Source organism: Oenanthe melanoleuca, chromosome 14, assembly GCF_029582105.1.
Source record: "Oenanthe melanoleuca isolate GR-GAL-2019-014 chromosome 14, OMel1.0, whole genome shotgun sequence".
Classification (NCBI taxonomy): Eukaryota; Metazoa; Chordata; class Aves; order Passeriformes; family Muscicapidae; genus Oenanthe; species Oenanthe melanoleuca.
Window position 1 is genome coordinate 1,329,885 of NC_079348.1, and position 26,727 is coordinate 1,356,611.

At 48.2% G+C, this 26,727-nt stretch overlaps 2 protein-coding genes across 2 annotated transcripts; both read right to left on the reverse strand.

The window, feature by feature from the left end:
- Positions 1–15,261: 15,261 nt before the first annotated feature.
- Positions 15,262–19,520, reverse strand: RPS15A (ribosomal protein S15a). The gene is made up of 5 exons (XM_056503792.1): positions 19,213–19,520; positions 18,131–18,268; positions 17,928–18,007; positions 16,496–16,581; positions 15,262–15,397 (listed from the first exon to the last, which is right to left on the reverse strand). The coding sequence occupies exons 2-5, from the start codon at positions 18,261–18,263 to the stop codon at positions 15,304–15,306; spliced, it is 393 nt and encodes a 130-aa protein (XP_056359767.1). The 5' UTR covers positions 18,264–18,268; positions 19,213–19,520; the 3' UTR covers positions 15,262–15,303.
- A 246-nt stretch (positions 19,521–19,766) lies between these two features.
- ARL6IP1 (ADP ribosylation factor like GTPase 6 interacting protein 1) lies at positions 19,767–26,046 on the reverse strand. Its single transcript, XM_056503791.1, has 6 exons — positions 25,950–26,046; positions 24,362–24,495; positions 22,665–22,784; positions 21,718–21,835; positions 21,065–21,149; positions 19,767–20,848 (listed from the first exon to the last, which is right to left on the reverse strand). The coding sequence occupies exons 1-6, from the start codon at positions 25,983–25,985 to the stop codon at positions 20,730–20,732; spliced, it is 612 nt and encodes a 203-aa protein (XP_056359766.1). The 5' UTR covers positions 25,986–26,046; the 3' UTR covers positions 19,767–20,729.
- Between the last annotated feature and the right edge of the window lie 681 nt (positions 26,047–26,727).

A 26,727-nucleotide genomic window follows, 5' to 3' on the forward strand; every position in this document is an offset into this window, starting at 1 on the left:
GGGCATGCTACCCATCTCCTGAGAGTTTCCAAGAGGCTCACCAATTCTTGCTGTAAGCTGCCAAATAAAAGGGAGTTTATAGCAAAGCAAAATTATTCATCAAAACCTCAGGTGGCTCCCTGGACCACAGCACAGCCTGGCCACAGCAGGTGTTTGCCTTGAACCACGTCCTGCAGCTCTTCTGTATAAAACCTCACACACCCAAACCATCCCAGCAGTGCCCTCCTGGTGGGTATCAGACACAGCTTCCCCTCCACATTCCCATCCCCACATTTCCCTGGGCCAAAGCAGAGAGGGCAGTTCCTTTTTCCCTCTTTGCTGGAACCTCGCCAAGCCTGAGGACATTTTCTAGCTGCGAATTTTCTAATGTTGACAAACACCAATTCCATTGCAAAGCAAATTGTTGTGAAATGGAGGCCACAGGAAGAACAGGGTCATCTCCCAAAGGTCATATTCCAGCCAAAACCCCTCCAAAATGACAGAGGTGACGTCCCCTGGCAGCTCACACCTGCACCTCTGCCCCAGCTCTGCAGCCACTGGCACCAGGGAGGACAGACACACACAGCCATCTGTGCCATCTGCTGCTAGAGCACTCAGATCATCCCCAAAATGTGCACTGGGCCTGCAGCATGGAACTGGCTCATTTTCCTGAGCCCTGGCAGTGTCTGTCACTGGGAACCTGCTTCCCAAGGGAACTGCTGGGCACCCCAGCAGACTTTGTACCCTGAACAGCAAGATCATAGTTGTCTTCAATGCAAGGGTCAGACAACACAGTTCACTCCAAATTCTCCCCTTCCAAGCTTTCTAGACACCTGGAAGAGCCAGCAAAAAAGGGGGACAATATCCTTTGTTCAATTATTTTTCCATCATTACACATACTTAGAACCAAGAGACTGCTCCAAGTGGATAAGCAACTGAACCTCATTTACACTTCTCCTAAATCATTGACTTCCCAGGGACAGCTTTAGGATGGCAAGAGCATCAAGTGGAGAAGCAGTAATTTTCCAGCATGGAGAGATGAGGTCATATCTGCTATTCTGCTTTAGATTTTCCAGAGCAGGAGTGAGCTGTTTCTCTTTATGCACTGCAGGCGCCTTCCCAGCATCCTGTAAGTTGTATTCCAACGAGTGGAACATCTTGCTTGATGACATCCCTGTTCAAATTGTTCTTTTCCTCCAGATGGGTCAGGGCTTTCTGACTCTGACACAATGAGAAAAGCACACACATTTCCCTGATTTATGTATTGCAAACTCTGCAGTGTCCACGCTGGCAGAAGCAGGGCTCTGGCTTCCACCCTCCTTCCAACCAGTTGCTTCCCCTTCCTACCCAGCTCTGCCCTCAAGGGGACATTCCCCTCTGTCCCCTCAGCCTCCTGAGAGCAGAACCTGTGTCTTGGGCTGCAGTACAGGATGTGAAATGTGAATTCTGTCCCATCTGTTAAACCAGCTGGGGCAGTGCCCCTGATCTCCTGGCACACATTATCTGCTAATGGGCCATCTTTAACCCAGCTGGGCAATCATCTTTATCTTCCCACAGCCCATCCTCCCTCCAGGAGATATCTCCTGTTCATGGCCACTGAGTCCCAGGGCATGACTGATAAAATTCCATCATCCCACTGGGAGATGCTCCAGCCAGGGGAGGAGCCAAGCCTTTCCTACCCAGATAAAAACTGAGATTTGGAACACCAGAGGAGCCTTTTCCACTGGATTCCAGAGGAAAGCCAGACCTTTCCACATCATCCCTGGAGCTTCAGAGGAAACTGCACCTTCTCCAGGAGCACTGCTCCAGCTGAACCACATCTGCCCCTGCAGGAGGATGCAGCCACCATTGAATGGGACTGTGCCAACACCCTGACTGACTGACAGGTGTCAGCTTGGATTCTGACTCTGGCAGGGTTTGGGATTGTTCTGTGTAATACTGCATTTCTATTTTAATGTTCCTAGTAAAGAACTGTTATTCCTAATTCCCATATCTTTGCCTGAGAGCCCCTTAATTTCAAAATTATTATAATAATAATCTGGAGGGAGGGGGTTTCCATTCTCCATTTCAAAGAGAAGCTCCTGCCTATATTGGCAGACACCTGTCCTTCACAGCAGGACAACCTGTCATGGTCCCTGCACATGCTGACTGTGTCATTTTGCTGTCTGACCCACCAGACAGTGACAGCAGCCCAGGCCAGCACGAGGAGCAGCAGCACCCTGCACACACCCTGCACACACCCTGCACAGCCACCAGCCTGTGACACAGCCAGGGCTGCTGCCAGCTGAGCTCACCTGCCACAGCTCACAGATCCTTGGCCAATTTGCAGTTATTTGCTTTTTCAGTGCCTCCTGCTTGACAACAAGCCCACCGTGGTGCAGCATTTCACAGGCAGCCAGGCAGGGCTCTTCCCTGCAGAGCAAATTCCACTCCAGCACTCTTCCTCCACTGACTCCAGGTGTCCACCCTCCCCAGCAGGCACAGAGCAGCAGATGTGTGGCAGACCACATTGCACAATTTGTTAGATCAAGGTTAGAAAAAACAATAATAAGCCTGTCTGTCAGGCACACACAGGCACACACAGGCTGGTTTAATTATGGGATGATCTGACAGGAAGAATTTGCCATTCAAGCGCTTCATGGCTCTCTCCCAAAAATAGATGAGGACCCCAAGAACATCAACAAACATATCCTCACATCAGCCCTGCTGGGGGAAGCAAATCCATTTCCCAGAGAGACTGGTTCTTGCTTTGCACTGCTTGCACCAATGATGGCCAAAAATATCAACTGCAGGGTAAAGATGTCTCTATTTATCAGGCTGCACCAAGGGACTTTAGGGTGGACATTAGGAAAAAATCTCTTCACTGAAAGAATTGTCAAGTGTTGGAACAGGATGCCCATGAAAATGGTGGAGTCACCATCCCTGAGGTTATTTAAAAGATGTGTGGGAGATATGGACTTGGCAATGCTGGATTAATGTTGGACTCAATTATCTGAAGGATTCTGTCCAGCCTAAAAGATTCTGTAACTCTAAAACTGTCCCAGCAAACTGCAGGAGAACTTCTCTGTCCCTTCAGCCACAGCGACCTGAGAGGAGGGAGGACACCCCCCGTGCCCCCTGGCACTCCCTGCTGTGATTTCCCTCCCACTGCAGGCTGTCCCCCAAAATCCTTCATTTTGGAACATTCAATTAAATGGAGACACTGACAGGGAGAGTATTTTAATCACTGGAACCCAGAGAAGAGCCTGGCACACCCAGGAGCACACGGGGATGTCCTGAGGAGTGATGGCCACTCTGGAGAACAACAGGCAATTTTCCTGTCTCCTGCTCTCTTTGTGGCTCCCACTCCCTGCCAAAAGCAGCTGTTAAAGAGCCCACACCACAGCATGGCAGAGAGGAGGGGGAAACCCAAAGTGTGCCACCATTCTACTCAAATTCTGCCCATCAAAGAGAATTTAATCTCCAGCTGTCTAACATTCAAGAAATACCAAGTAAAATGGTGAGAACAGGCTGCAGAATGCTGGGTTTTGCCATTGTGCTCACTACTGAGGGAAGCATTTCTGATGGGGTGACCTTTGCATTGGGCTGTGCTCATTCTGAAATGCATTCTGCAGCCCATGAAAAAAAAAAAAAAAAAAAAAAAAGCTGCTCCTTTTGACAGCTGAACTCAATACATAAGAACAATTTAAGAGAAGCTGCTTTACAAACAGTGGGTGGCAGATGACAATTAGTGTTTTTTCTTCTATTATGGTACTGGGGGGTATGGGAGATTATCATCATTAGTCACAGTGTGCTTGATACAACAACAGAGAAGGACCAGGCTCTCTCTGTCTCCTTTGCCATGTTTTATTTTCCCTGTGTATCTGCACACATCACCTTTATTCCTCCCTCATGTGCACACACACTCATCCTTCAGTCTGCTCCCAGTTTTGTCTCCCTTTGCTTCAATCCAACCCTAAACATGTTAGATATTTAAATATGCTAAATGCAAATGTGACCAGCTTCCTGAGCTGTTGGAAGCATTTTGCACAGGTCCTTGAAGATCAGGATAGAAAAAAAAACCTGAATTCAAGCAAGACAGGGATTAAAAGAGGAGGAGGGGAAAGAGTGGTGCAGGGAGGAGAGGGGGCACAGCACAGATCCTCCAGCTGCACTCAGGGAATGGGGAGCTGGAAATGGGGGAATGGGGAGCTGGGACAGGGAATGGGGGAGCTGGAAATGGGGGAATGGGGGAGCTGGGACATGGGGGAATAGGGGAGCTGGAAATGGGGGAGCTGGGACAGGGGGAATGGGGAGCTGGAAATGAGGGAATGGGGAGCTGGGACAGGGAATGGGGAGCTGGGACAGGGAATGGGGAGCTGGAAATGAGGGAATGAAGGATCCCCAAATCCCTGGGAGAGGTCCCCAGTGTCCCCCCATCCAGAGGCAGAGGTGCCCAGGGGGGGAACAGCAATCCCAGGTGCTTTTTGGCCAGAGAAAGGCCATTTTCAGGGTTTTGGGAGCACCATCCCATGTGGGGATCCCAAAGCATCACCTACCTCTGCAGGTAGCTGCTCCTGGCTCTCCTCTGCCCCACCCACTGGAAGTACCAGTAAATCCCAGCTGGGTTCTCAGGAACACCAGTAAATCCCAGCTGGGTTTTCATGAACACCAGTAAAGCCCAGCTGGGTTCTCAGGAACACCAGTAAAGCCCAGCTGGGCTCTCAGGAACACCAGTAAAGCCCAGCTGGGTGCTCAGGAGCACCAGTAAATCCCAGCTGGGTTCTCAGGAACACCAGTAAATCCCAGCTGGGTTTTCATGAACACCAGTAAATCCCAGCTGGGTTTTCATGAACACCAGTAAATCCCAGCTGGGTTCTCAGGAGCACCAGTAAAGCCCAGCTGGGTTCTCAGGAGCACCAGTAAATCCCAGCTGGGTTCTCAGGAACACCAGTAAAGCCCAGCTGGGCTCTCAGGAACACCAGTAAAGCCCAGCTGGGTGCTCCCTTCACCCCCAGGACCCAGCCCTGAGCCCTCACCAGGAAGAGCTGCAGCACTCTCTTGCTGTGTTCCCTGTTTTTGGTGACTTCCCTGTGTGCTGGACTGAGCTTGAGGACCCTGCCTGAGCACCAGACAATGTCCTGGGCTGAGCTTGTGGCACCTTTCTGCTAATTTCACCAGGCTGTCTGCAGTAAAGTGACTTTCCCCAGCTTGGACACCCCACATCAGATGATGGGGCAAAGATCCACGTTCAGCACGGGCCTGAGGGTGCACACACAAAGACATTTATTTATTGAGCACATTCCCATCAGGCAAGAGAGTACACAAAAGGGCAAGAAAAACTAATAAAAAAATCCTATCAGGAAGTTATTTGGCCATAAATGAGCATCAGGGTGGCAGCATCAGATATGATGGCTCTCAAATACTTTCCTTTCCCCTGAAGGTCAGGCAGCCCTTTAATAAAATTTGAGAATCACAGCTGTAAAGTCTACTCCTGCCTCTGTTCTTTGCCTGCAGTGAGAATATGTATGCATGAGTCTGTATTTCAGATAGCTGGGGCTAAGGATAACTCAAAAGATCTTCAAAAAAGGATAAAAACATCCTTTGTCATACAGCAGCTCCCAAACCATGATTTTGGTTGAAAATAGGCACAGGCATATGAAAAGCTACACAGAGCATACAAAAGGCAACAAACAAAAGTGTGTGAATTCAGGACACGGCTGAATCACTTTAATATCAGCTGAAGCTTTGAAAATGTGATTAGCATATAGTTAGGAGACACTTCTTTGCAGCTCTGGAAGGGAGCAGCACTTGCACAAGGCTGGCCCAGCCATTGTCTGCAGGGAGCAAAAGGGCCCCAGGTGCTTCCAGGTGCTGTGGAAACAGCAGCTGGTTAATTCAGCAGCCTGATTTTTATGACACTTAGCATGACAAACACATCCAGGTCAGCTCAAGTGCTCAGAAGGCAGGTTCACACCAGACTGACATGCTGGGGTGAAAGGCTGAGCAGCTCCTGGAGCAGTTTAAAAGTGATGCCTGTTCTTTAAATGAAGGAGGGAACAGCATCAGGAGCCACATTTTGTGGCTGTGATTTGCATAAGTCTGTGCTCCCACCTCCAGGGACAATGACAGTGACAATGACAATGGGCAGTGGCAATGACAATGGCAATGACAATTGCAATGGCAATGACAGTGACAATGACAGTGACAATGACAATGACAGCCATGGGCTGCTCCTCAACCAGCCCAGCAGAAATCTCCCACTCTGGGGTGTTGCTGTATGCGGAGACTCACATGTAATAATGACAAATGACTTCTTAAGCCAGAAAGGCAAAAGAATCATTTTATGGAAAAACAGAACCATATTTATAGAGTGGTTCACAAACAGGACAGTATTCAGTGGACAATAGGAGAAAACATCTGTCATGCACAACATGGAACTGTCCCTCAGCCAACACCAGGTGTTCATGTCTGTTTGTTAATACTTCTCTGTTTACCAGAAGGTTATCATCCTGGGAAAAGCTCAGAAAAAACCCTCCCAGTCTGAGAAAAAGAGCTCAGAATCTGAGAAAAGGCCTGGCAAGCTCTGCCTGGTTCTTCAGCATCCCCAGGATGTCCCTGGATGGGCAGTGCCCTGCCCAGCCCAGATGTGGAGCTGTGCTGAGGAGGGCAGGGGGCCCAGGCTGCCAGGGAGGAGCAGCTCAGGGTCCTTGTCCCTCAGCCTGGCCAGAAATGGCTTTATCCTGCTAAAGGAAGGATGTGTGTCCGCTGCAGGGAGCCCTGAAATCTCATCTCCCTCCAGCCCTGCTCAGCCCCTTCCCACCCCCGAGCTTCACAGGCAGCTCTTCTGGGCAGGCTGCCTCTTCTTAAGGCAATTCTGTGCTTTTCATTGTGGTTTTAATTTTCATCTCACTGAGATTCACTCCCACGACTGTTTTCTGGCTTCTTCCAGTTTCTGTCCTTTATTTTTACTGCTGGAGTCAGAGATGATTATCTCCCAGGATGAGATTTCAGCTGTGTTACATTGATGGTAAATGCTGTTTTTCCTGCTCTGTCTGATTTTCCTTGCAAGATGCTTTTCTTGGAGCTTTAACTGTTGCAAATTGTTCGCCACGTCTCCAAGTTTCCCTTCCCCTGCTGTGGGAAGTGCCAGAATTCCTGAAAGGAGGGGATTGCAGGGCCAAAGGAGCAGGACAGAAACCCCAAAGCTGCTCTGGGGCACCATGGCCTCCCCAGGTCCTGGTTTGGAGGACAGGTGTCTGCCAATAAAGGCAGGAGCTTCTCTTTGAAATGGAGAATGGAAACCCCCTCCCTCCAGATTATTATAATAATTTTGAAATTAAGGGGCTCTCAGGCAAAGAGATGGGAATTAGGAATAACAGTTCTTTACTAGGAAAATTAAAATAGCAATGCAGTATTACACAGAACAATTCCAGCCCTGCCAGAGTCAGAATCCAAGCTGACACCCGTCAGTCAGTCAGGGTGTTGGCACAGTCCCATTCAATGGTGGCTGCATCCTCCTGCAGGGGCAGATGTGGTTCAGCTGGAGCAGTGCTCCTGGAGAAGGTGCAGTTTCCTCTGAAGCTCCAGGGATGATGTGGAAAGGTCTGGTTTTCCTCTGGAATCCAGTGGAAAGAAGGTCCCTTGGTGTCCCAAATCTCAGTTTTTATCTGGGTAGGAAAGGCTTGGCTCCTCCCCTGGCTGGAGCATCTCCCAGTGGGATGATGGAATTTTATCAGTCATGCCCTGGGACTCACTGGCCATGAACAGGAGATATCTCCTGGAGGGAGGATGGGCTGTGGGAAGATAAAGATGATTGCCCAGCTGGTTTAAAGATGGCCCATGAGCAGATAATGTGTGCCAGGAGATCAGGGTCACTGCCCCAGCTGGGTTAACAGATGGGACAGAATTCACATTTCACATCCTGTGCTGCAGCCCAGGACACCCCTAAACCTCTGTCTGTGTGTCCCAGGCAGGAGGGGACAGGGCACAGCTCCTGGCAGACAGCAAGGGCACAGCAGCATGTTCCATCCCTGACAGCCCCTTCTCCAGCAGGAGATGGAAAACACCAGGCAGAGGGAGGCACAGCTGGAGCCCAGGGCTGAAGGCACTGGAGACACCCAAAGTCAGTGAGAGCTGGGCCTGGCCAAGGCTGTCCCTCCACAGCATCATTTTCTCTCCCCAGGAGGTTTATTGAGGCACCACACGAATCTCCCACACACCAGAAGCCAGGGCTGTGCCCACACCAGGCCCTCACAACACCCCCAGGCTTGGGAATCATCTCTCAGGGCAATGCAACCACTGAAAGTTGCTGCTGCCTCAGCATTTTTATTTTCAATCAAAGCAGCGTTTTTTATTTTTTGCAATAGTTTTTCCCCCTCTGGCATTTTCATTAAAAGACCAACAGGAAAAAAAATCCTCAACAATCCCAGAGTGGGAGTTATAAGCAACCTGACACCTGGTAATGAGATATTTCAAGCCCAGGTCTGGCACTTTTATGGTACTTCTGAACCAGGCACTCAATCAAGTGGCTTGGAACAGAAAGTTTGTTACTTCCAGGTTTTTCATCTTGCATTTCAGCAATGGAAGAACACAGTGCAGTAAGGCAGGCAAATACCTGGCAAGTAAATACTTTTACCACAGTGTAATTATTCCCCTTACCAAAGGCTTGTGAGATGGCCCCTGAGACAGTGCTCAAGTTCACAGCCCACCTGGGAGCTCCTGGGCTTCTTACCTGGAATGCCTCACGATTTTCCTCAAGGGGAGAGGGCTCCAGCAGCCCCTCTGTCTGTGCACCTGCTCTCTTCCCTTCCCCAGCAGCTGCAATCCACCAGGTCCCTTCAACTCAGAGCTGAACAGGACAGAGAGATTGTCCCTCTCCACATGTTCTTACATTGAAATGTGCAGAAGAGAGGAGGAATTGCTGTTTCAAAGCAACAATGCAAAGGTGATGCCCACTGACCCACTCAGGTGCCAGGTTTGTGTGGAAGCTCTTGCAAGGGGAACCTTCTCCCTGTGCCTGCCCAACAGACCCAGCAAAGCTTTCCCTCCCTCCCTGCTCCAGGATCTTGGGGAGGATATGGCAAAAATAGTGTGGGATGAATGAACTGGTCACTGCTCTGAAAACTCCTGCAGGTCCTCACTGCTGAGGTGAGAAATGCCAAGGGAAGGATGGACAGGGGAGGGAAGGATGGACACAGGGGAGAGATGGATGGACACAGGGAAAGGAAGGATGGACAAAGAAAAGGGAAGGATTGGACACAGGGAAGGGATGGTTTGACACAAGAAAGGGAAGGATGGACACAAGGAAAGGGAGGCTGGACACAGGGAAAGGAAGGATGGACAAAGAAGGGAAGGGAAGGTTTGACACAGGGAAGGGAAGGCTGGACACAAGAAGGGAAGGTTGGACACAAGAAGGGAAGGTTGGACACAAGAAGGGAAGGTTGGAGAAGACAAGATTTGACACAGGGAAGGGAAGGCTGGACACAAGAAGGGAAGGTTGGAGAAGACAAGATTTGACACAAGAAGGGAAGGCTGCCCACAGCACAGCCGTGCTGGCCCCTCACTCCCTGCCACACCACCCAACCACCAGTGCTAACTGCAGGCAGCAGAACCATCTGCATTCTGCCCAGAACAGCCCATTGTTATTTTTGTGCACACAGACACAAGCAAAGAACCCTTCTCATTTCAAGCTGTGCTATTATGCTAACTACAGAGAAATAAATATGCCACACTGTAGCTAATAAGTGTCATTCACATCAGTATTTATTCCAAACATGTTTCCCCATCACGTCTGTTCTGCCTGGAACTGCTCATCACTAAAGAGGAGACCTTTATTTCTCATGATTTAAGCAGACAGGAGAGAGTTAGCAATTAATGCACACTTTTGTACAGTTTGATTCTTTTTGTTTCAGCTATCAGGGAGTGTTATGTGCTATCTCTGTAGCTATTTCTGGAGCCAGCACCTACCAGCACTGGGTTTGTAATTCAGCAATTTGCAAGATGGGTTCTCTGGCCTGGGGTTGATCCCTGATGTGCCATGGGCTTGTGGCTCCACAGGACAAGGTGTGTCTCAGGAAAATGGGCTCAGAATCATTTTTGTTCATGCTCAGACACCTTCCTGCACTCTCAGCAGTGCATTAGGTGGTGGCTGCTGTCCCACTGTCCCAGCATCCCAGAGCCACACCAGGAGCTGCCAGCCCAGCACAGGTCAGGCACCTCCAGCTCTTCCCTTCAGGGATTGTTTGTCTGCTCATCAAAGGCTGGTGAGGACTGAATGTCATTCAAGAAAAGAGTTGCAGAGCTAAAAATATTCTCCTGATTTCTGCTTCCCTCCCAGAGCAAACAGCTGCCTGCAGATGAATCCAGTGGTCCCATGACACACATCTCCTCTTTCACCTGATGTGACACCACACAAGGCTCCAGATAAAACCCCAAATTCTGCTACCTGGGCTGGACTAGAACCTTAAACTGGAAATAGAACCGAGTCAAATTCACCACCAGTCATGGGAAACAAGCTTTGGCTCAGGAGGGACAGACCCATGAGCCCACCCTGGACAGAACAAACACACTCCCAGCACAGCAAGGTGTGCAGCCAGCTCAGACACCCCCAGCCAGGAGAGAATGGTTCCAGACTTGAGCAGTGCAGGTGTTGAACTGGGGGCTGCTGTTGCTGCCCTAGGGAAGGAATCCCAAGGACTGAAGGAGGGCCAGCACCAGTTACCAGCCCACACAGACACGTGGATCGTGTGCTGAGGATCCTGTTATGCAAGAGCACAGCTGGATGTTGCTGCCAGTGAGGAGACAAGCATTCCTGAGAATTGCAGAGGTGGAGGAAGAAAAGGAAAAAAATAGCTTTTCATTTCTCCCCTTTTTCTCATTCTTATGGTTAAAGGCCTGATTTGTAAAGATGCTGAGAACCTAAAGTTGTCATTGATGTTCCTGGACTTTGCTTTTTAAAGTGGCACAAACAGAACAGTGGGACAAAACAACTGAGCTCCATCCATGGAGCTGATGAGCCTAAGGCAGTGCCCAGAGCTGGGCTGAGGAGCAGCTTTTCTTTAACATCACCCATCCCCTACTTTTCCCCTACTCCCAGATGTAATCCTTGCCTCTTCCTGCTTACAGCCTGTCCAGCTGAGAGCAGAGTTAACCTGCATCTGTGAGGACAAGGATGGTTCTGCTACATTTTGCATTTCTTCTCCACAAATGAAGGGGTCAGTCCCACTCTAGTCTACTGGGGAAGTGAAGGTGGAGGAGTGTTGCACAAACACATTTCTATCCAAGATCACATACCAAGTATTTTGGTACTTTTGCCTTTTTCGTATTTTCTTATATTAAGGCAAGAGAGACATCTGGAGATGACAGGCAGGGGATTGCAGGCTCCTGGAAAAAGAGTTTGCTGGAGAATGTGTAGCATGGTTTGTTCACAGAGTGGGAACAATAAATCAAGTTAATTAAATATGAAAAAAAACAAGCCTTAGTCATAAATTATAAAGGTCCAAAAGGCAAAGCAATGGATTGCACAGTAGCAGGAATGTTTCCATTTCCATGATCCTCACACAGAATTATCCCAAATCTGTTAAAAAAAGCAGTCTGAAAGTTGAGGGGAGGAGGGGGGTCACACACCCTACAAAAGCAGATAATGTCACAGAAATGCATATCCAGTGATTAAATGTAGCACCAGCACATAAAACCCCCAATAAAATGTAACTAAACTAGACCAGGAACTTGAGTCCTGCCCTAGCACAAAGGCACCAACAGCATCACAAGCCTGATCAGATGGGCTGTCCTGAGGATCAGAATTGCTGCATTGATACAGGAGCAGCACCTGAGCAAACAGAGGCATGAACAGAATGGAGGCCAGCAGCACCTGAAACCCCTTGGCTTCATTGGAAAATTCTGTGGTTAGTAAGCACAGTAACTAGGGTTAAATCCAGCCAGATATTTACTGAGAGACAGATACATTAATTGGCAGTAGGACACAGCCTTGTCTTAAATCTGAATTAGCTAATAGCATTAGACAGGATGAGGAGGGAAAGGTGCATTTCCAGGGAAGCCACTGTCACACACCAGGCTCCTTCAGCTGCAGTACTCTGAAAATCCAGTCCTGCTCTCACCTCCAACATTACCTAAAACTTGGCTCAAAGCATCACAGACAGAAGCAGCTCTGGCTGTGAGCAGGGCACAGAAATCAGGGTTGGATTGCAGCAGGGCACAGAAATCAGGGTTAGACTCCAGCAGGGCACAGAAATGAGGGTTGGATTGCAGCAGGGCACAGAAATCAGGGTTAGATTGCAGCAGGACACAGAAATCAGGGTTAGATTGCAGCAGGGCACAGAAATGAGGGTTAGACTCCAGCAGGGCACAGAAATGAGGGTGGATTGCAGCAGGACACAGAAATCAGGGTTAGACTCCAGCAGGGCACAGAAATGAGGGTGGATTGCAGCAGGGCACAGAAATGAGGGTTAGACTCCAGCAGGGCACAGAAATCAGGGTTAGATTGCAGCAGGACACAGAAATCAGGGTTAGACTCCAGCAGGGCACAGAAATCAGGGTTAGATTGCAGCAGGGCACAGAAATGAGGGTTAGACTCCAGCAGGGCACAGAAATCAGGGTTGGATTGCAGCAGGGCACAGAAATCAGGGTTAGACTCCAGCAGGGCACAGAAATCAGGGTTAGACTCCAGCAGGACACAGAAATGAGGGTGGATTGCAGGTGGGATGCTGCCCTCTGCTGACTCTCTCAGTCAGTTGGTGTGTGGCTCCACAGCAGGCAGGCAGTGTGGAAATCCTTCCTCCTCTCCCTGAGCCCTGGCACAAGGAGCACCAGCCCCCAAACAGAGATGTGAGTGCAGAGGTGAGCTGGGCTGCACCTCGCAGGGGCACCACCAACCCTCTCCCAGCTATTTCCAATTCACTCCTTTTCACATCTAAATTAAGTTCTGGCCCCATTCCACCCCCTGGGCCTGCTGCTTTCTGCCATTTCCCCTCTCACCTCTATCAATCCTTTTTCTACCCAAAATGCTTTTACCTACCAGCTGCTTGCCCAAGGCCCATACATGCCCTCAGCCCACTAAACATCACCAAGGTTAAAAAAATATACCAATTTTAGATTTTAAACATGTCTGGGAGTAAGAATTCCTGCAAACCCATTTAAAGCTGCTGTGTTGACATGATCTCCCCTGTCAGCTCCCAAGCTCACCTTCCAAATTTCACTGAGTAAAGCTCTCAGCAGAGAGGAGCAACTCACAGATCATCTCATGAACTCAAATCAGCCACACCAGCTGCCACATGTGCTAAGCTTGATGTAGTTACTTTTGTAGATATCCTGTGGAAAAGGTGCTTCTGCTGCTGCTTCCTCTCCTCCAAGTTGTTCTTGTTGCACCAGAGCTCTAATTTCCATTTAATAATTCTATAGAAGTTGCTGGGCTGGCTTGTGGAATAAATTTACAGCTCATTCCCAATGATCTGCCAACTGAGATCAGAAATTGTTACCTCAGGAGTCTCTGTGGGAGTAAAGGACACACACAGCTAAGCTGGGTCAGAAAAACTACCATGTCCTGTGTAAAACTGATTTAAAACCACTGTGAAACTGGCAGGAAACTTGCCACAGTAAATTCATCCCAAGGAAGCCTTGGAACTGTCACTGGCCTTCTTCCACTCGGTACAAGAAATGTGTTCTATTCTAGACTTGATAAAAATCAAGATTTTATAAAAAAGAATAGTGAAATCTTGATACAATCTTCAGGGTTACTCTGGGCAAGAAGTACAAAATCTCAGGTGCAGAATGGAATTCATGGATAGGAAAAAACCCAGCTGTCACTAGATAGCTCAATTTGACAATAAACAGGGCTTGAAACACTCTTGACTTTGTAACTACTCAAATTCAGTGTACACATCTTCAGCTAAGCAACTTCCCAGCCAGAACTGAGCATCAGTGATGCCATTTGAATGTTTTGGTGCTGTCTCCACCCCACACTTTAAACTTAAACCACCACAGCTGTGGCCCAGCAGGTGAAGCAGCTGCAGCCTGTGCCCCTGCTCTTCCCAGGCAGGCTCAGATCAGGATGCTGGTGCCACCATTTCCTGCAGGCACTTTCTGAGCTCTGCTGGCTCCTGTGCTCCTCAGAAAGCACCACACCCAGTGACAGTGCTGGGTCTGTCCACAGCAAAGACCTTGGGCTTAGCAATACCTGTTGGAAAATTTTTTGAAAAAAATTTTTTGTAAAAAATTGTGTAAGCTCTTAGTCAAGCTTTAAAAAATTATTTACAAATCCATTTCTCACAAGTACCACCTCCTTTTCTCCATTAACACTCTGAATGGAGAGAGGTTACAGTTCTGGAGCTCAGACTTGGTGCCTGAAGAGTCCCTTCCATGCCAAGGTTTGTGAAGTAGCCAAAGCACCAAATTCCAGTAAAGCAACTGTACACAGTGGGCATGGGGATGTATCACCAAGAAAGAAAAGTTGGTTTCCAATGTTTGTACCAGAACTCACCAGCTGGTTTAGTGTTCAAACACTTGCTACATTTCCTGGTAAGACTCCAAAGTGAAACAAGGCAGGGCAGCTCCAGCTGTAAGACACACCTGACTGCTCTGCATCAAGGACACTGTGCTGTCACATGCCTAAGCAAACACCAACTCATTCAATATTAAATATTTCCTACCTTTAGGTTCAGACAACCTTATTTCCTCACTCCAAAAACAAAGAAACCCCAAAGAGTTGTTGGTGTCTACATACAAAGCAGCTGCACAGGAACTACTCTATCCAAAATTCTGGTGTTTCTTTCAAAACATTTCCAAAGTAGAAATTTGAAGGAAAATAATTATTATTCACCTCCCAACCTCAGTTACTCCATTCACTCTATGATGTGGAACAAGTTTGTGATCTGAAATAAAAACTTCAACCATTGTAATTATTCCAGAATCCCATAACTTTTTAAACCATATAGAGGAATTACCTTCTGGCAAGGCATCTTCTATTATGGAGCCAAAAGGTGAAACTCCAGGATCACACACAGGGAACTGGAGACACATGTGCCAGGTGAGCCCATGCAGGACAGCCAGGATTAGCATCAGTTTAGCATCAGAGCTCCCCTGCACAATGACCCCAAACTGCCACTCCAGGGGGGACTTTCAGAAGAAGATTAAATCATTAACAGAAATAGAACTGTGACCAGGGATGGTGTGGAACACAAATATCATTTGAAGTGAAGCTGGAACTCGAGCACTATTGAAGAGCTGTTACAAACACTATCACACCAGTGTTCAAAGTCACTAAAATACTGACTGGAAACACCAGAGTCCATTTGAACAATTTATTAGTATCCTCTTTTTTTACAAGTTTTAGAAAAAGAATCCCAGGATTTTGCCTCCTGTGTGTTTTCGTCTCGCCTCTTCATGGTCCATGATGCCAGCTGAGGTTGTCAGTACAATATACCTGCCAAGAGAGCAAAGTTCAGTTTATCTCCCTGCTGCAGAGCTGACAGCACCCATTTCATCTGTGTCACAGCAGCAAGGCCTGCTCCTGCAAGGACAGGCCCAACACAGTGAGATCTGATTATCAGCAGTGCAAAAGCAGCTCCTCTCATGAGCACAGCTGTGCAGCACACACAGGACACTAACAGAGCTCTGTGCTCCAAATATTTGCCTCTTCCCCTGCATGTTCCCACTGGGCAGTCCCTGTCCAGCTGCTGCAGAACTCCAAGGTTTCTAGACCAAGCCCACTTCTGTCCTCAGATGCTGCTCCCAGTGCTGAGCACTGCCTGGTGCAGGGCAGGACCTGCATCTGCAGCAGCTGTCACTGCTCATGCCAACACCTGCATCACCAACACACCTCACCCACACAGCTCCAGGTGTGAGAACTCCAGTCCCACCAATCTGCATATCCTCTCAGAACTCCCAGTGACAGCACAGAGCAGAGTACACAGGGCCAGCTGGAGCAGGAGCTACTGCTGCAGCTCTAGGAACAGAAACAGCTCAAAATGTTAATCCTTCCTTTGACAGGACAGACTGGCTGAGGCCCTGGACTCTTGCAGCTCTGCCATCCTGAGACTTACAGCTCTCAACTCCATACAGTTTGTGAAAAAAAAATACACTGCATAAGAGAAAGACTTCCTGTGCTCTGGAGGTTTGTTAAACAGAGGCTCCAAGTCCCTTATCACTTCATATCTGATAATCAGGACACATGAATTCAAGTAGTACAATCTACTTCCACTGACCTGGTAACTTTCATAACTCCTTCCCCATTTAAAAATGGCCATTCATAAAACCAAACAAGTACAAGAAAAGTCCTGTTTTCTATTAAACTGTGAAATGGTGAAACAAGGATTTTTACCAAAGCCAAACAGAAACAGATCCTTGCTTAGCAGTGCCCCTTTAAAACTGGTTTAAAAGGACATTTATATGGAGGATGGATTTTTAGACTGGAATTTAACTCCAGGCTGATCAGAGGAAAGGTGCCAGGTGAGTCTAACTCTGGCAGTTTGTGAGTGTAACATTTTTACACAGAACACATCTGCCCCTTCCCCATACTCACCCAAACTGACGGGAGGGCAGCAGGTTGTTCTGCCACTTTTCCAAATCCTTCAGCTGCACATCAAATCTGGGACTGATCACACCACACTGCAAAAGAGGATTCCATTACAAACTGAAGAACTGTATGGATTTGCACATCTGTGATCCCAGCTCCCTGCCTGAAGGACTTTACCAGGACCCTCACATCCAGCACTCCACACCCAAGTTCCTCAGCCTCTCTCCCTGCTCCACAACATCAGCACAATTCCTGGGATTGGTCAGGGATATTCTACCTCTAACCATCATACAGTTAGCAAAACAAAACAAAACAAAACAAAACAAAACAAAACAAAAAAACAAACCATGTAGATTTTAACCAGGAAGAAATTAACATGCAGAGAAGTTACTGGAATTTTCAAGGTAATCACATCACTGACCAAGACCATCAGCATCACCACCAATTACCTCACTGGCTCAAATCACCTTAACAACTATCCAACACCAAACCAGAGGCAAACCTTCCTGCACCATGCACATTTTTCTGAACTAAACAACTGTTCCCTCCTTGCAGTGATTGACAGAAACATCATATCCATTAGCCTGGAAGATCCATTACAAAATCATCCCTGAAGAGTTCAAGGAACACTACCCTCAAACCTGACCTACATCACTTTTATTGGACATAATGCTGTAATTACTACAGTAATTTGGGGGTGTCAGGATTATCTGCCTTATACACTCATGTCATTTTCAGATTATGTATCTACTCATCATGAGAACAGCCCCCAACAGATTCTGACCAAGGTTTTTATTTTTTAGTGATGAACTCTCAGTTGAAGACCTTCACTATGAACAGTGATGCACAGCAAGTCACCACTGAACTACACAGCTCAGCAGTTTGAGACACAAGCATTTAAAAATTTCCAAACCACACACAAATGCCTCATATGCCCCAGGAACTTCACAAGCACCAATTAATGGAACACTCAACCTTCCCTCACTGCAAGCAAAGCCCACCTGGCAGCAGGAGAAGGTTTGTGTTCTCCACATCTGCAGGTATCAAACATCAACTGGAAACCAACTCAGCTCCTATCTCTTAAGACAAGTCTTCCAGATAATTTAAGTAGCAAAGAAACTGAGAAAGCACTAGGTAGCCAGAAAGCCTTTGAAGAGAGAGAAATACAGAGCACTTGCAAGCAGACTTCCCTGAAAGCATCTTACATATTCAGAGTTTAGAAGAAATGTAATTAGTGACCCATATCACTTTGAAACCAGACAAATTAACCATCCTTTTAACTGATAACATCCATACTACTTATTTACACAGATTCAACAAATACCACTTTCTTTACAAGCAATTCTTTTAGAAATGGAGCAGACAAACACAAAATCAAAAAAAAAATATCTCATTTAAACACTTATTTAAAGAACTGAATTCAGAAGACAAATCCTACCTTGTTGAGTCTGCCTGTGAGGTTGACAACAATCTTCCCAGCTCTGTGGTCATCAATTATCTCGAATTCACCAATGTAACCTGCAGGAGGCCAGCACAGACACAGATAACACTTAGCTACAATAACACAACTATGCTGCACCAAACGACTTGGAGCACCGATTTCTTCTTTCAGCACATGTCCCGGGGCAGCAGGGGACTCACCGTGCTTCATCATGACGGTGAGGAAGCGCACGATGACTTTGGAGCACGGCCGGATGAGCACCTGGCGCTTGCCGCGCTTCTCGGCGTTGTTGATGCTTTTGAGAGCATCGGCCAGAACGTTCATCCGCACCATGGTGCCTGCGGGGAGAGAGGTATCCACACACGCACTGAGCAGCGCTGCTGCCCAGGGCACTTCCAGATCTAAAAGATCCAACGCTGACAGAATGTCGCATTAAAGCTTAAAAAGCGCTCTCGAAGTAAATAAGTGAACCGAGGCACGCGCTCAGCTGTGATCAAGAGTCACCACTGGCATCACACGTCGGGAAATGTGACACAGCTAAACTCGGCTTCATCAAAGCACACACAGGATTTCAAAACCTCCATCCAGACACCATGTCAGCAGAGTGACATCTCCCCAGGTACCTCAGCTTGGCCTTAAAACCCAACTGCACACTCCCAGTCCCGTGCAATAACTAAATCCAATGTGGTAATAAATCAACAGATGCTGCTCGGCTCACCGATCAGCAAGAACCTGCAGGATGCACAAACACAACGCTCGGGAAGGAAACCCAGGAGCTCTCAGTGCTCTCGGAAAGGCGCCTCGGAGCGCCCCGAGCACGGCAGCGATGACTTGGCACTGCCAGCACCGTCCCGAGGTGTCCCTGCCCGGGCACGGATCCCGAGCCGCACCGGGACTTCCACACCGATACAGCTCCCGCCCCGCGCGGGGCCGCTCCCCGGCGGGCCCCGACCGCTCCCCGCGCTCCGCTACCTCCTGCCCGGGCTCGCCGCACGGTCCGCACGCCCTGCAGAGCAGCGGCTCCGCGGCTCCCCGCGCCCAGCCCGGCCCAGGCCCCGTTTCCCGCCGTGCATCGCTGCGGGGCCGCGGCCGGGAGGTGCCGCCCCCGGCCCGCGCTCCGGGCGCTCCGGCCGGCGCCAGGGCCGCTGCCCGCCGCTCAAAGCGGGCCGGGCGGGTGGGGCGGTGCCCGCCCGGAGCGGCGGCGCGCGCGGGGCGGCCGCGGGGCGCGGATGGCGCCGGGACGCGGCGGATGCGGCGCGAGCGCGGCCCCGGCCCCACTCACCGCGAGCGTGATGGCGGAAAAGGAAGAGCCCGGGCCGCGCGCGGTGATGGGAGCGCCAGCGGCGGGCGGAGATATCGCGAGACTTCGCGCATCCATTCTGGGCCTCGCCATTGGTCGAGGCCGCGTGTCGAACTTCCGGAGCGACGCCGCCGCCCGGCCTCCATGGCAACGGGAACGCTTCGCGCGCCTACGGTGGCGCGAGAGGGACAAACAGCTGCGCTCCGCCGGGCGGGGCGCCCGGCCCGACGCGGGGACAGGGGGACACCGGGACACGGGGCTGCGGGGAGCACGGCCCGGCCGATGGACGCGCTGTGTCTGAGTCCAGAGGGGCGCACGGCACTCGGTGCGTGCAGCACCCAGCCCGTGTCAGTGAACTCTCTCGGAACGCAGCTCTGCAACACCGCCCCGTGTCACCGCCTGGCCTCACGCACCAGGATTCTCCCACCGACAGCCTGTGCCGGCTCAGCACGGCACTTCCTCAACCCTTCCCACATCTCCTGCTTAACTGAAAAAGACATTGACACCCTTTTCTGTACATTGACAAGGAGCAAGTCTTCAAGTAGTTTCTCTTTACTCTGTATTTACCTATTCAATAGTTACAACAGACACTGAAGAGAGTTCATTTTAAAACAGTAAACTTTTAAAACATTAACACAGGTTTTAGCTTTTTAAAGAAAAAAAGTTCAGTTTTAAAAAAGGAGGGAGAGATCATAGAAAAGCACAGACAATTCAGGCTTATTTACAGAGTCAAACTCAGCATATTCAGAGTGATTTTGTATACAGACAAACATTCATAAAACCAAACGTGCTACAAGGCTCCATGACAACAGCAGTTTCCAGAACAATCAGCTGTTAAGGTTACAAACACCTTCACTCATTTTCTACAGTCTCAGTGCAATGAGTTTACACTACAGCTAAATAACTCAACTACAGGTTTATATATTCCAGACCCCCACTCACACATTCTCAGGTACACACAGCCAAAAGAAGCAATCGGATTCAGTGAGAAATGGAACCACCTCGTGCCTCCATTCTGGATGTGCACCCTCAGCCATGGCCATTCTCACCCAGCTAATTGTCCTCCTGCCACAAGGATCAGTAGTAACAAGCCTCCAAGAAGCATCTGCCTTCAGAACTGCCTCCCACACTTGCTGCATCCACAATTAATGATCAGCAAAACTAACACAGTTACAGAAATACTATCAGGCTTTACAGCTCTGCTGTTGGGATAGTTATGCACAGGGTCTCTTAGTTTGATGAAGACATTTCAACAAGCTCCATACATCAAAGCAGAGGATCTCAAACAGGATCAGCTCCAGGCTGCAGAACCTACCCAGCACAGCAAGAGACAAACCCACAGCAGTTGCTGGAGTGACTTTATCACTTCATCAGGGAGCCAATTTAAAAAAAAAAAAAAAGTCAGTGAGCAATACAACTTCTATTGTCTTAATTATACATTAATTCTCAAAACTGTTCCCAAGAAAACCTTTCACTAGAATGAACAGCAGTTAAAGTCTTCATTCATTTTTCTTTTCCTTGTGCTTGAGAAGTTTGTTGATCTCCCTTTTTGCCATTCCAATGTACTTTGTGATGATCCCATGTTGGTTTAGTCCAGGAAACAGCAACAAGAAGCTTACTGTAGAGAATAAGAAAAAAGAGAATTAATACTCCCTTAACAAGCTTCTGTCACTGCAATTCTTTGCTTCTCTTAAGCCTCATTAATTGCTTGAAAAGAGAAAACATAACCCTGCAACAAACACACCTCACACTTACTCAAAAATTACTTCTACAAGTCTCAATCCATTTCAGGCAGCTAACAAGAGTCCTTTGTGTTTTGCATGCCCACACTTACCAATAAGATAGGTCAGAAAGAGATTATGAACTTGCTGTCCAATCCAGGCAACCACAGCAAGGGTGAAGAGCATGGTCATGAAGTACTAGAAGTGAAAAGGGAAGAGTTAGCACAGACCTGCTGAGGATTCTCCCTTCCCTTCAGTATTTGGCAATACTTTAACATTTAAAACTAAAGTGAAGCTTTCTGGCTCTTCCACATGTGATACCTCTGCACAGGTGTGTTAAAACTGAGATTACAGGATCTGTAATTGTATATTCTCACTTATTTTCAGACTATCAGCTGGACAGGGTACTGTTCTCTTTTGCCCAGATATCCCTTAGTGCCATCCCCAGTGCTGCACCCAAAGCTGCTTTTGGGACAGTGGCTCATCAGCTCATGTACCAGCTGACTCACTGCTAAAGATCCAGTTCTTTGGACAGTTTGTGCACACTGGAAACAACTTGTTTCCAAAAAAACTATCCAGAGAAATCCAGTCTTTCTCTATTACCAAGGGTATGCTCCTGAACTACAAACAACTGCAAGTTTTTAAGTCTTGTACCTTACCACTCCAGGTCTGAATAAATGTGTGACCAGAGCTGCCAGCTGCTGGTTTGGAAGCTAAATCAGACAAAATCTTAAGACAATAGAGATTAATTCCTAGAACCCAATACCATTTTAGGCTTTTCCTCCTTCAGAGTGAAGAGGCGTTTCCACCAGCCAACAATCCGGCGACGAGATTTCACCAAATTGCTGCAAATCTCATGAAATCTTTGCTGCTGTTCTGTGGTCCTTTAATAAAAGGGAGGGGGCAAAAAGCCAGAAATAAGAATTCAAGATTTAATTGAAAATTAAAAAAAAATCTCTCCTGGCATTTTTTCAGCAGTAAAAATGTAGCCAGTGCTTATCCTGGCATTTGCTCTGCTTAGCTTGATACCTTATTGAGCACTGCAATGGAAGTGCCCATGTGATTTTCCTGTATGCTGACTCTGCTAAATTGACTCTCCAAGAGCAACCATATTCAAACCAAAGACTACTGACCTTCATCTGGTATCAGTGTGATACACATAAATAATTAATTAATTTATCCATTAGTCATCCTAAAGTAGATACAATAAAATTTACCTCTAACTCAAAGTTTTGTTCAAATCAGGTTCTTCTTCTGGTTACTGCTTTTATACAAGCCTTGCCTTTTTAAAAATCTGTTTCAACCACAATCACATTCATATTCTTAATTACTCTTTCTTCATCACACTTACTATTGCCTTTTTCCAAACATACAATCAGTACTCATAACTCCACATAATTTTACTTCTTACTATGTATTATCCATTAATTACTAAAGACTAGTCTAGCAGAACTAACTAGCATGCTTAATGGAGAGTAAATAATGTGCCTATTCCTAAAAAAATCTGATTTTTCAGATAAAGAGGAACAATAAATGTATGTTGTAGTAACCATTTTCCAGAAAAAGAAAGAAGAACATGTTTTTACTGTCACTTTATGTATTATAGATTGCACAGATTGCTGATTTCTCACTACAATGACTCGACAAAGTATCCATTTTGATAAAAGACCATAATTACACTCAAGAAAGTGTTTCAATTGGAGCTTTCCTCACCACTTATTAGAGCCAAAGATTCGAGGAGCAAGAGCAGGAACCAGGTAATCAGCCAGACACAGGAACATAACAAAACAGGAGACTCCTGAGAGAACTGAGGGGTCCAAATAGTAGATCATCCTGCAGAAAGAAGAGAAATTACTTGAGTGCTCAAACTTAGTCACTTCTGCACACTGGTTCAGATCTTCCAACAGTAGACCTACTCTCTTGCCTAACCTTAAACAAAATACTCTTTAATATACCAGGTAAGAATATGCTACAAGCAATTAAGGTACAAAGTTCAGTAGAAGTAAAAATTCATCATTATTATTCTCTCAGAAACTGACACACAGTGAACTTAACACTGACTGAGAGATGAGGATGAATGAGGGAAGGTATGAAATAACCAGGTAGAGTAAAAGCCCTAATTTTGTTGCTCAAGTCACAGAACTGGGATCCACTAGAGGTTGTCGTTTGCTCTGTGCTGGGAGAGCCAGCCAAACCTGTTCTGGATGGGAGGCCATCAATCTCCACTTAAAGCAGTGCTGCATTCCCCTCATTCAGTCTGCTCTCACTCAAACACAGCACAAGGGCAACTGGATAAGAACCAGCTGATCTCCTGTCTGATAACACCCTGCTGGGCCCTCTGCTATTCAACTGTACTTCACACAACTTCCTGAAAACTGAAACAGTACAAGAAAGGAATGACCGAGTCCACAGCAGGGCTGTTCTGTACCTCTGCACAGTGTTACTGTGCTGCATGTTCAAGGTCATTCTGATGAGCTCAGAACCTGAAGTAGTTCTGCATTTCCACAAAGTATTACTCAGCACAAGATCTTTCCTGCTATAATCACAAAATTTGTAACAGAATGCCCTCAATTTCACAAAATTACTTTTTAAAAGTTAATTTTCAGAATCCATTTGATTTTCCTCATCTCCTCTGAAAACAAAAAAAAAAAAAATTATTAGCCAAAAGAACAATTATCTCTGCCTCACCTGGTCCAACATTTATTTTTGTAATTTCTCCCCTTATTGCAGGAACAGATACAAATGGCAAACTGCACAGCTGGCACAAACAGCTGTCTGTGCAAGGCACTCAGGACATCTTTACTACCATGTTATACAGAGGCACTCCCAAGTGCCTCCAGCACCTCCAATCAGACAGGCAACATCCTCACACCCTGCTGAGTGGAAGTTACCTGCAGTCTTCTCTTTTCCCTTTCTCAAAAGACATATTAGAGAATATAAAAAAACCCCTAACTGTGCAAAACCCCCTGAACTTATCCTAAGCACCACAGCAAAGAGGCAGAATAGGATATTTTGCCCTATGGAAACAAGCTTTCTGTAAGGATGCTGCTATTGGTGTGGGGTGGGGGGAAAGCCAAAGCAGATCGTGAGATCTGACTAAGAAGCAGAGTACAAAGAATGAGTACAAAGAAGATGAATGCAACACTGAAGAACATTCAGCTGAGCACAGTAAAAAACCCAGCAACTACTGCTGGCAAACAGCTTTTGCAGAAACCATTCTGAGCAGGATGGGATATGTGTTACTTTCTGTTTTCACTGTTTTTAATTTCCAACGAAGTTCACAGGTTTTAAGAAACAGAGTTAAAGCCTTTCTATTAGACTTCTCCAGATGTCCTATTAATTTTTTAATGGGTTGGGTAGCAGCCATGAAGATGCAGTGATGTTGCAGGCTCCCTCCAGAAGGTACTTACAGGAAAGAAAAGGAAACAACACTCATCAGTGCCAGAGGAAACCAGGCTCGCTCCCAGCGAAGAACTTTATCTGTCATCAAAATCACTTCTCCCCATCCTTGCAACTGCTCTTCCAAGCTTGCAGTTTCAGCAGCCTACACAAAAGAGAGAAAACCCCTTTAACTAACCAGAGAATCAAATTAATTCCCACACTGAAGCAGCTATAAAACACCCCAGTGCAATAATTAAAGATCCCAGCCACCAATCTGAGTCATTGAATTAGTAATAAGTGAGTTTTGTACTAATTTATGACATTGTAGCAATACCCAAGATCCAAGCAGCATGTATAGGCCAAACAACACCTCCTCACAGATTCTGCCAAGGTGTTTCCCCCTAATCTCCCATTTACCCTACCCCATCCCCACAGATCAGTAGAAAGTCAGGTTTAAAAGCCTCGCTAAAGCCTCTCAAGTTTTCAGTGTCAGTGACTGGAAAAGTGTAATATGAGAACTGTTTGAAAACAAATGTATTTTCCAAGACAACTCTACCACATTACAATGAAGCTTTCTAGCTGCTGTCCAACACCAGTTTATTATGAGGAAGATGGATAAAGACTCGGAATCCACAGTGAAGTTATCCAACTGATCAAATTTGGACAGCAAGTTTTCCCAGAAGCTGCCGAAAACAGCCTTTAAACTCTTCTTCCTATGGGATTCCTACATTCCTCCCTACACCTCTCCTGCAAGGAGGGCCCACCTGCACTGCCACCAGCTTGTTCAGCAGCTCACCTGAGGTGTTCCACATTTAACAGAGCTTAACAGTCTCCCCTCAGTGGGAGATGGTATCTGAGACTGCAAAACTCAGACAAGCCGTGAGCAGAACTGCCTGCTGCCCGAGCACGAGAGGTGAAAAGCCATGGAGACACACACGTCTGCTGCGCCGAGGGAACAGAACAGGTTTCACTCTGAGCTGTGTGCTACACTTAATTCCAATGACAACTCTGACGCCACTGAAATAACACAGTTCCCTGGGCTTTCTACAAACTCCGGAGCCTCCCTGCAAGCTGTGAGCTGTTCCCTGTGCCCAGCCTCTGCCCCTTCACGGCCTTTTACAGCCATTTTCCCATTTCCCACGGCAAGAGGCTTACCAAATGATGCATAACTACACATCTATCCTTGTGCTGATGTAACTATTCACGCTTATCTTGGCACGTTTAGTTAAGATCACCCGGCGCCCGCCACTCTCCCGTATCGCTGCGGCGTTCGCTCCCGCAGCGGGAGGCTGCACACACGGACACAGACTGACAGACTGCCACAGACAGACAGACAGACACAGGCGGGGTAATAACCCCCGCAGGTCAGCTAACGCCAGGTGATCTCCGGCCCGCGAGCAGCAGCGCAGCCGCCGCCCCACGCGCGGCCCCGAGCCGAGCCCATAGCAACCCCCGGCGCCAAACCGCGTCACACAGCGCGGGCCGAGCGGCCCTCGTCAGCCACCGCTGCGGGCAGGACAGAGCAGCGTGAGCAGAGCAGGGCAGAGCAGAGCAGGGCGGGCCCGGCTCCGCCGCTCCCGCAGGCCCGAGAAGCCGCCAGCCCCCGCCCGCCCTCACCAGCTGGTAGACGCTGTTGTTGTCCCCCTCCGCCATCTTGCGCCGCTCCCACAGCGCCGGCCACGCCCTCCGCACCACGCCGCGCCGCCGCCTTTTATAGCCTGCGCGAGCCGCCGGCGCGCTGTGATTGGCCAGTCCCGGAGCCCCGCCGGCCGCCGATTGGCTGCTGCGATTCGAACCGCGCGGGGCGTGCGCGCGCCCCGCCCCCGCGCGCCGCAGTGCGGCTGAGGCGGCGCCGGGCGCGCGCCCCGGGGACGGGCGGCCGCCCCTCAAAAGCGACAGAAAAAACCTGCGAGAGCGGCCTGGGACCGAGCAGCGCTTTGTGAGCTGCGCCACGGCACTTACCGATGGGAAGAGCGGGCACTGCCATCATCTGCAGCTCAGCACATTCACCGTCTTCCAGCCAGCCTTTCAAATGCCAGCTCCCCTTGCAGTCAGGTGCCCTTGCAGCTTCCTCCATCCCAGGGCCCGCAGGGGATTCCCCTGCTATTAAGTGTTGCTCCATCTCTCAGAGGGACTGATGAGTGCTGCTGGGTGCCCTCAAACGCAGAAATACCCGAGAGGAGCCGGTGCACTGCAGAACACAGGGAGGGCTCTGCCAGCTGCCCACCCCTCCCTGAGCAGCCAGGCCTCGTGAGGCACCAGTCAAACTGAAAAATGTGTGCCTACATCTACATGTATTTATAAATTCCACTGTTAAAATCCCAGCCGCGGTGCAGGAGGCAGAGGATCAGCTCGGTACCTCCTGTACCTCACCTGCACCTCAATGCACAGCACA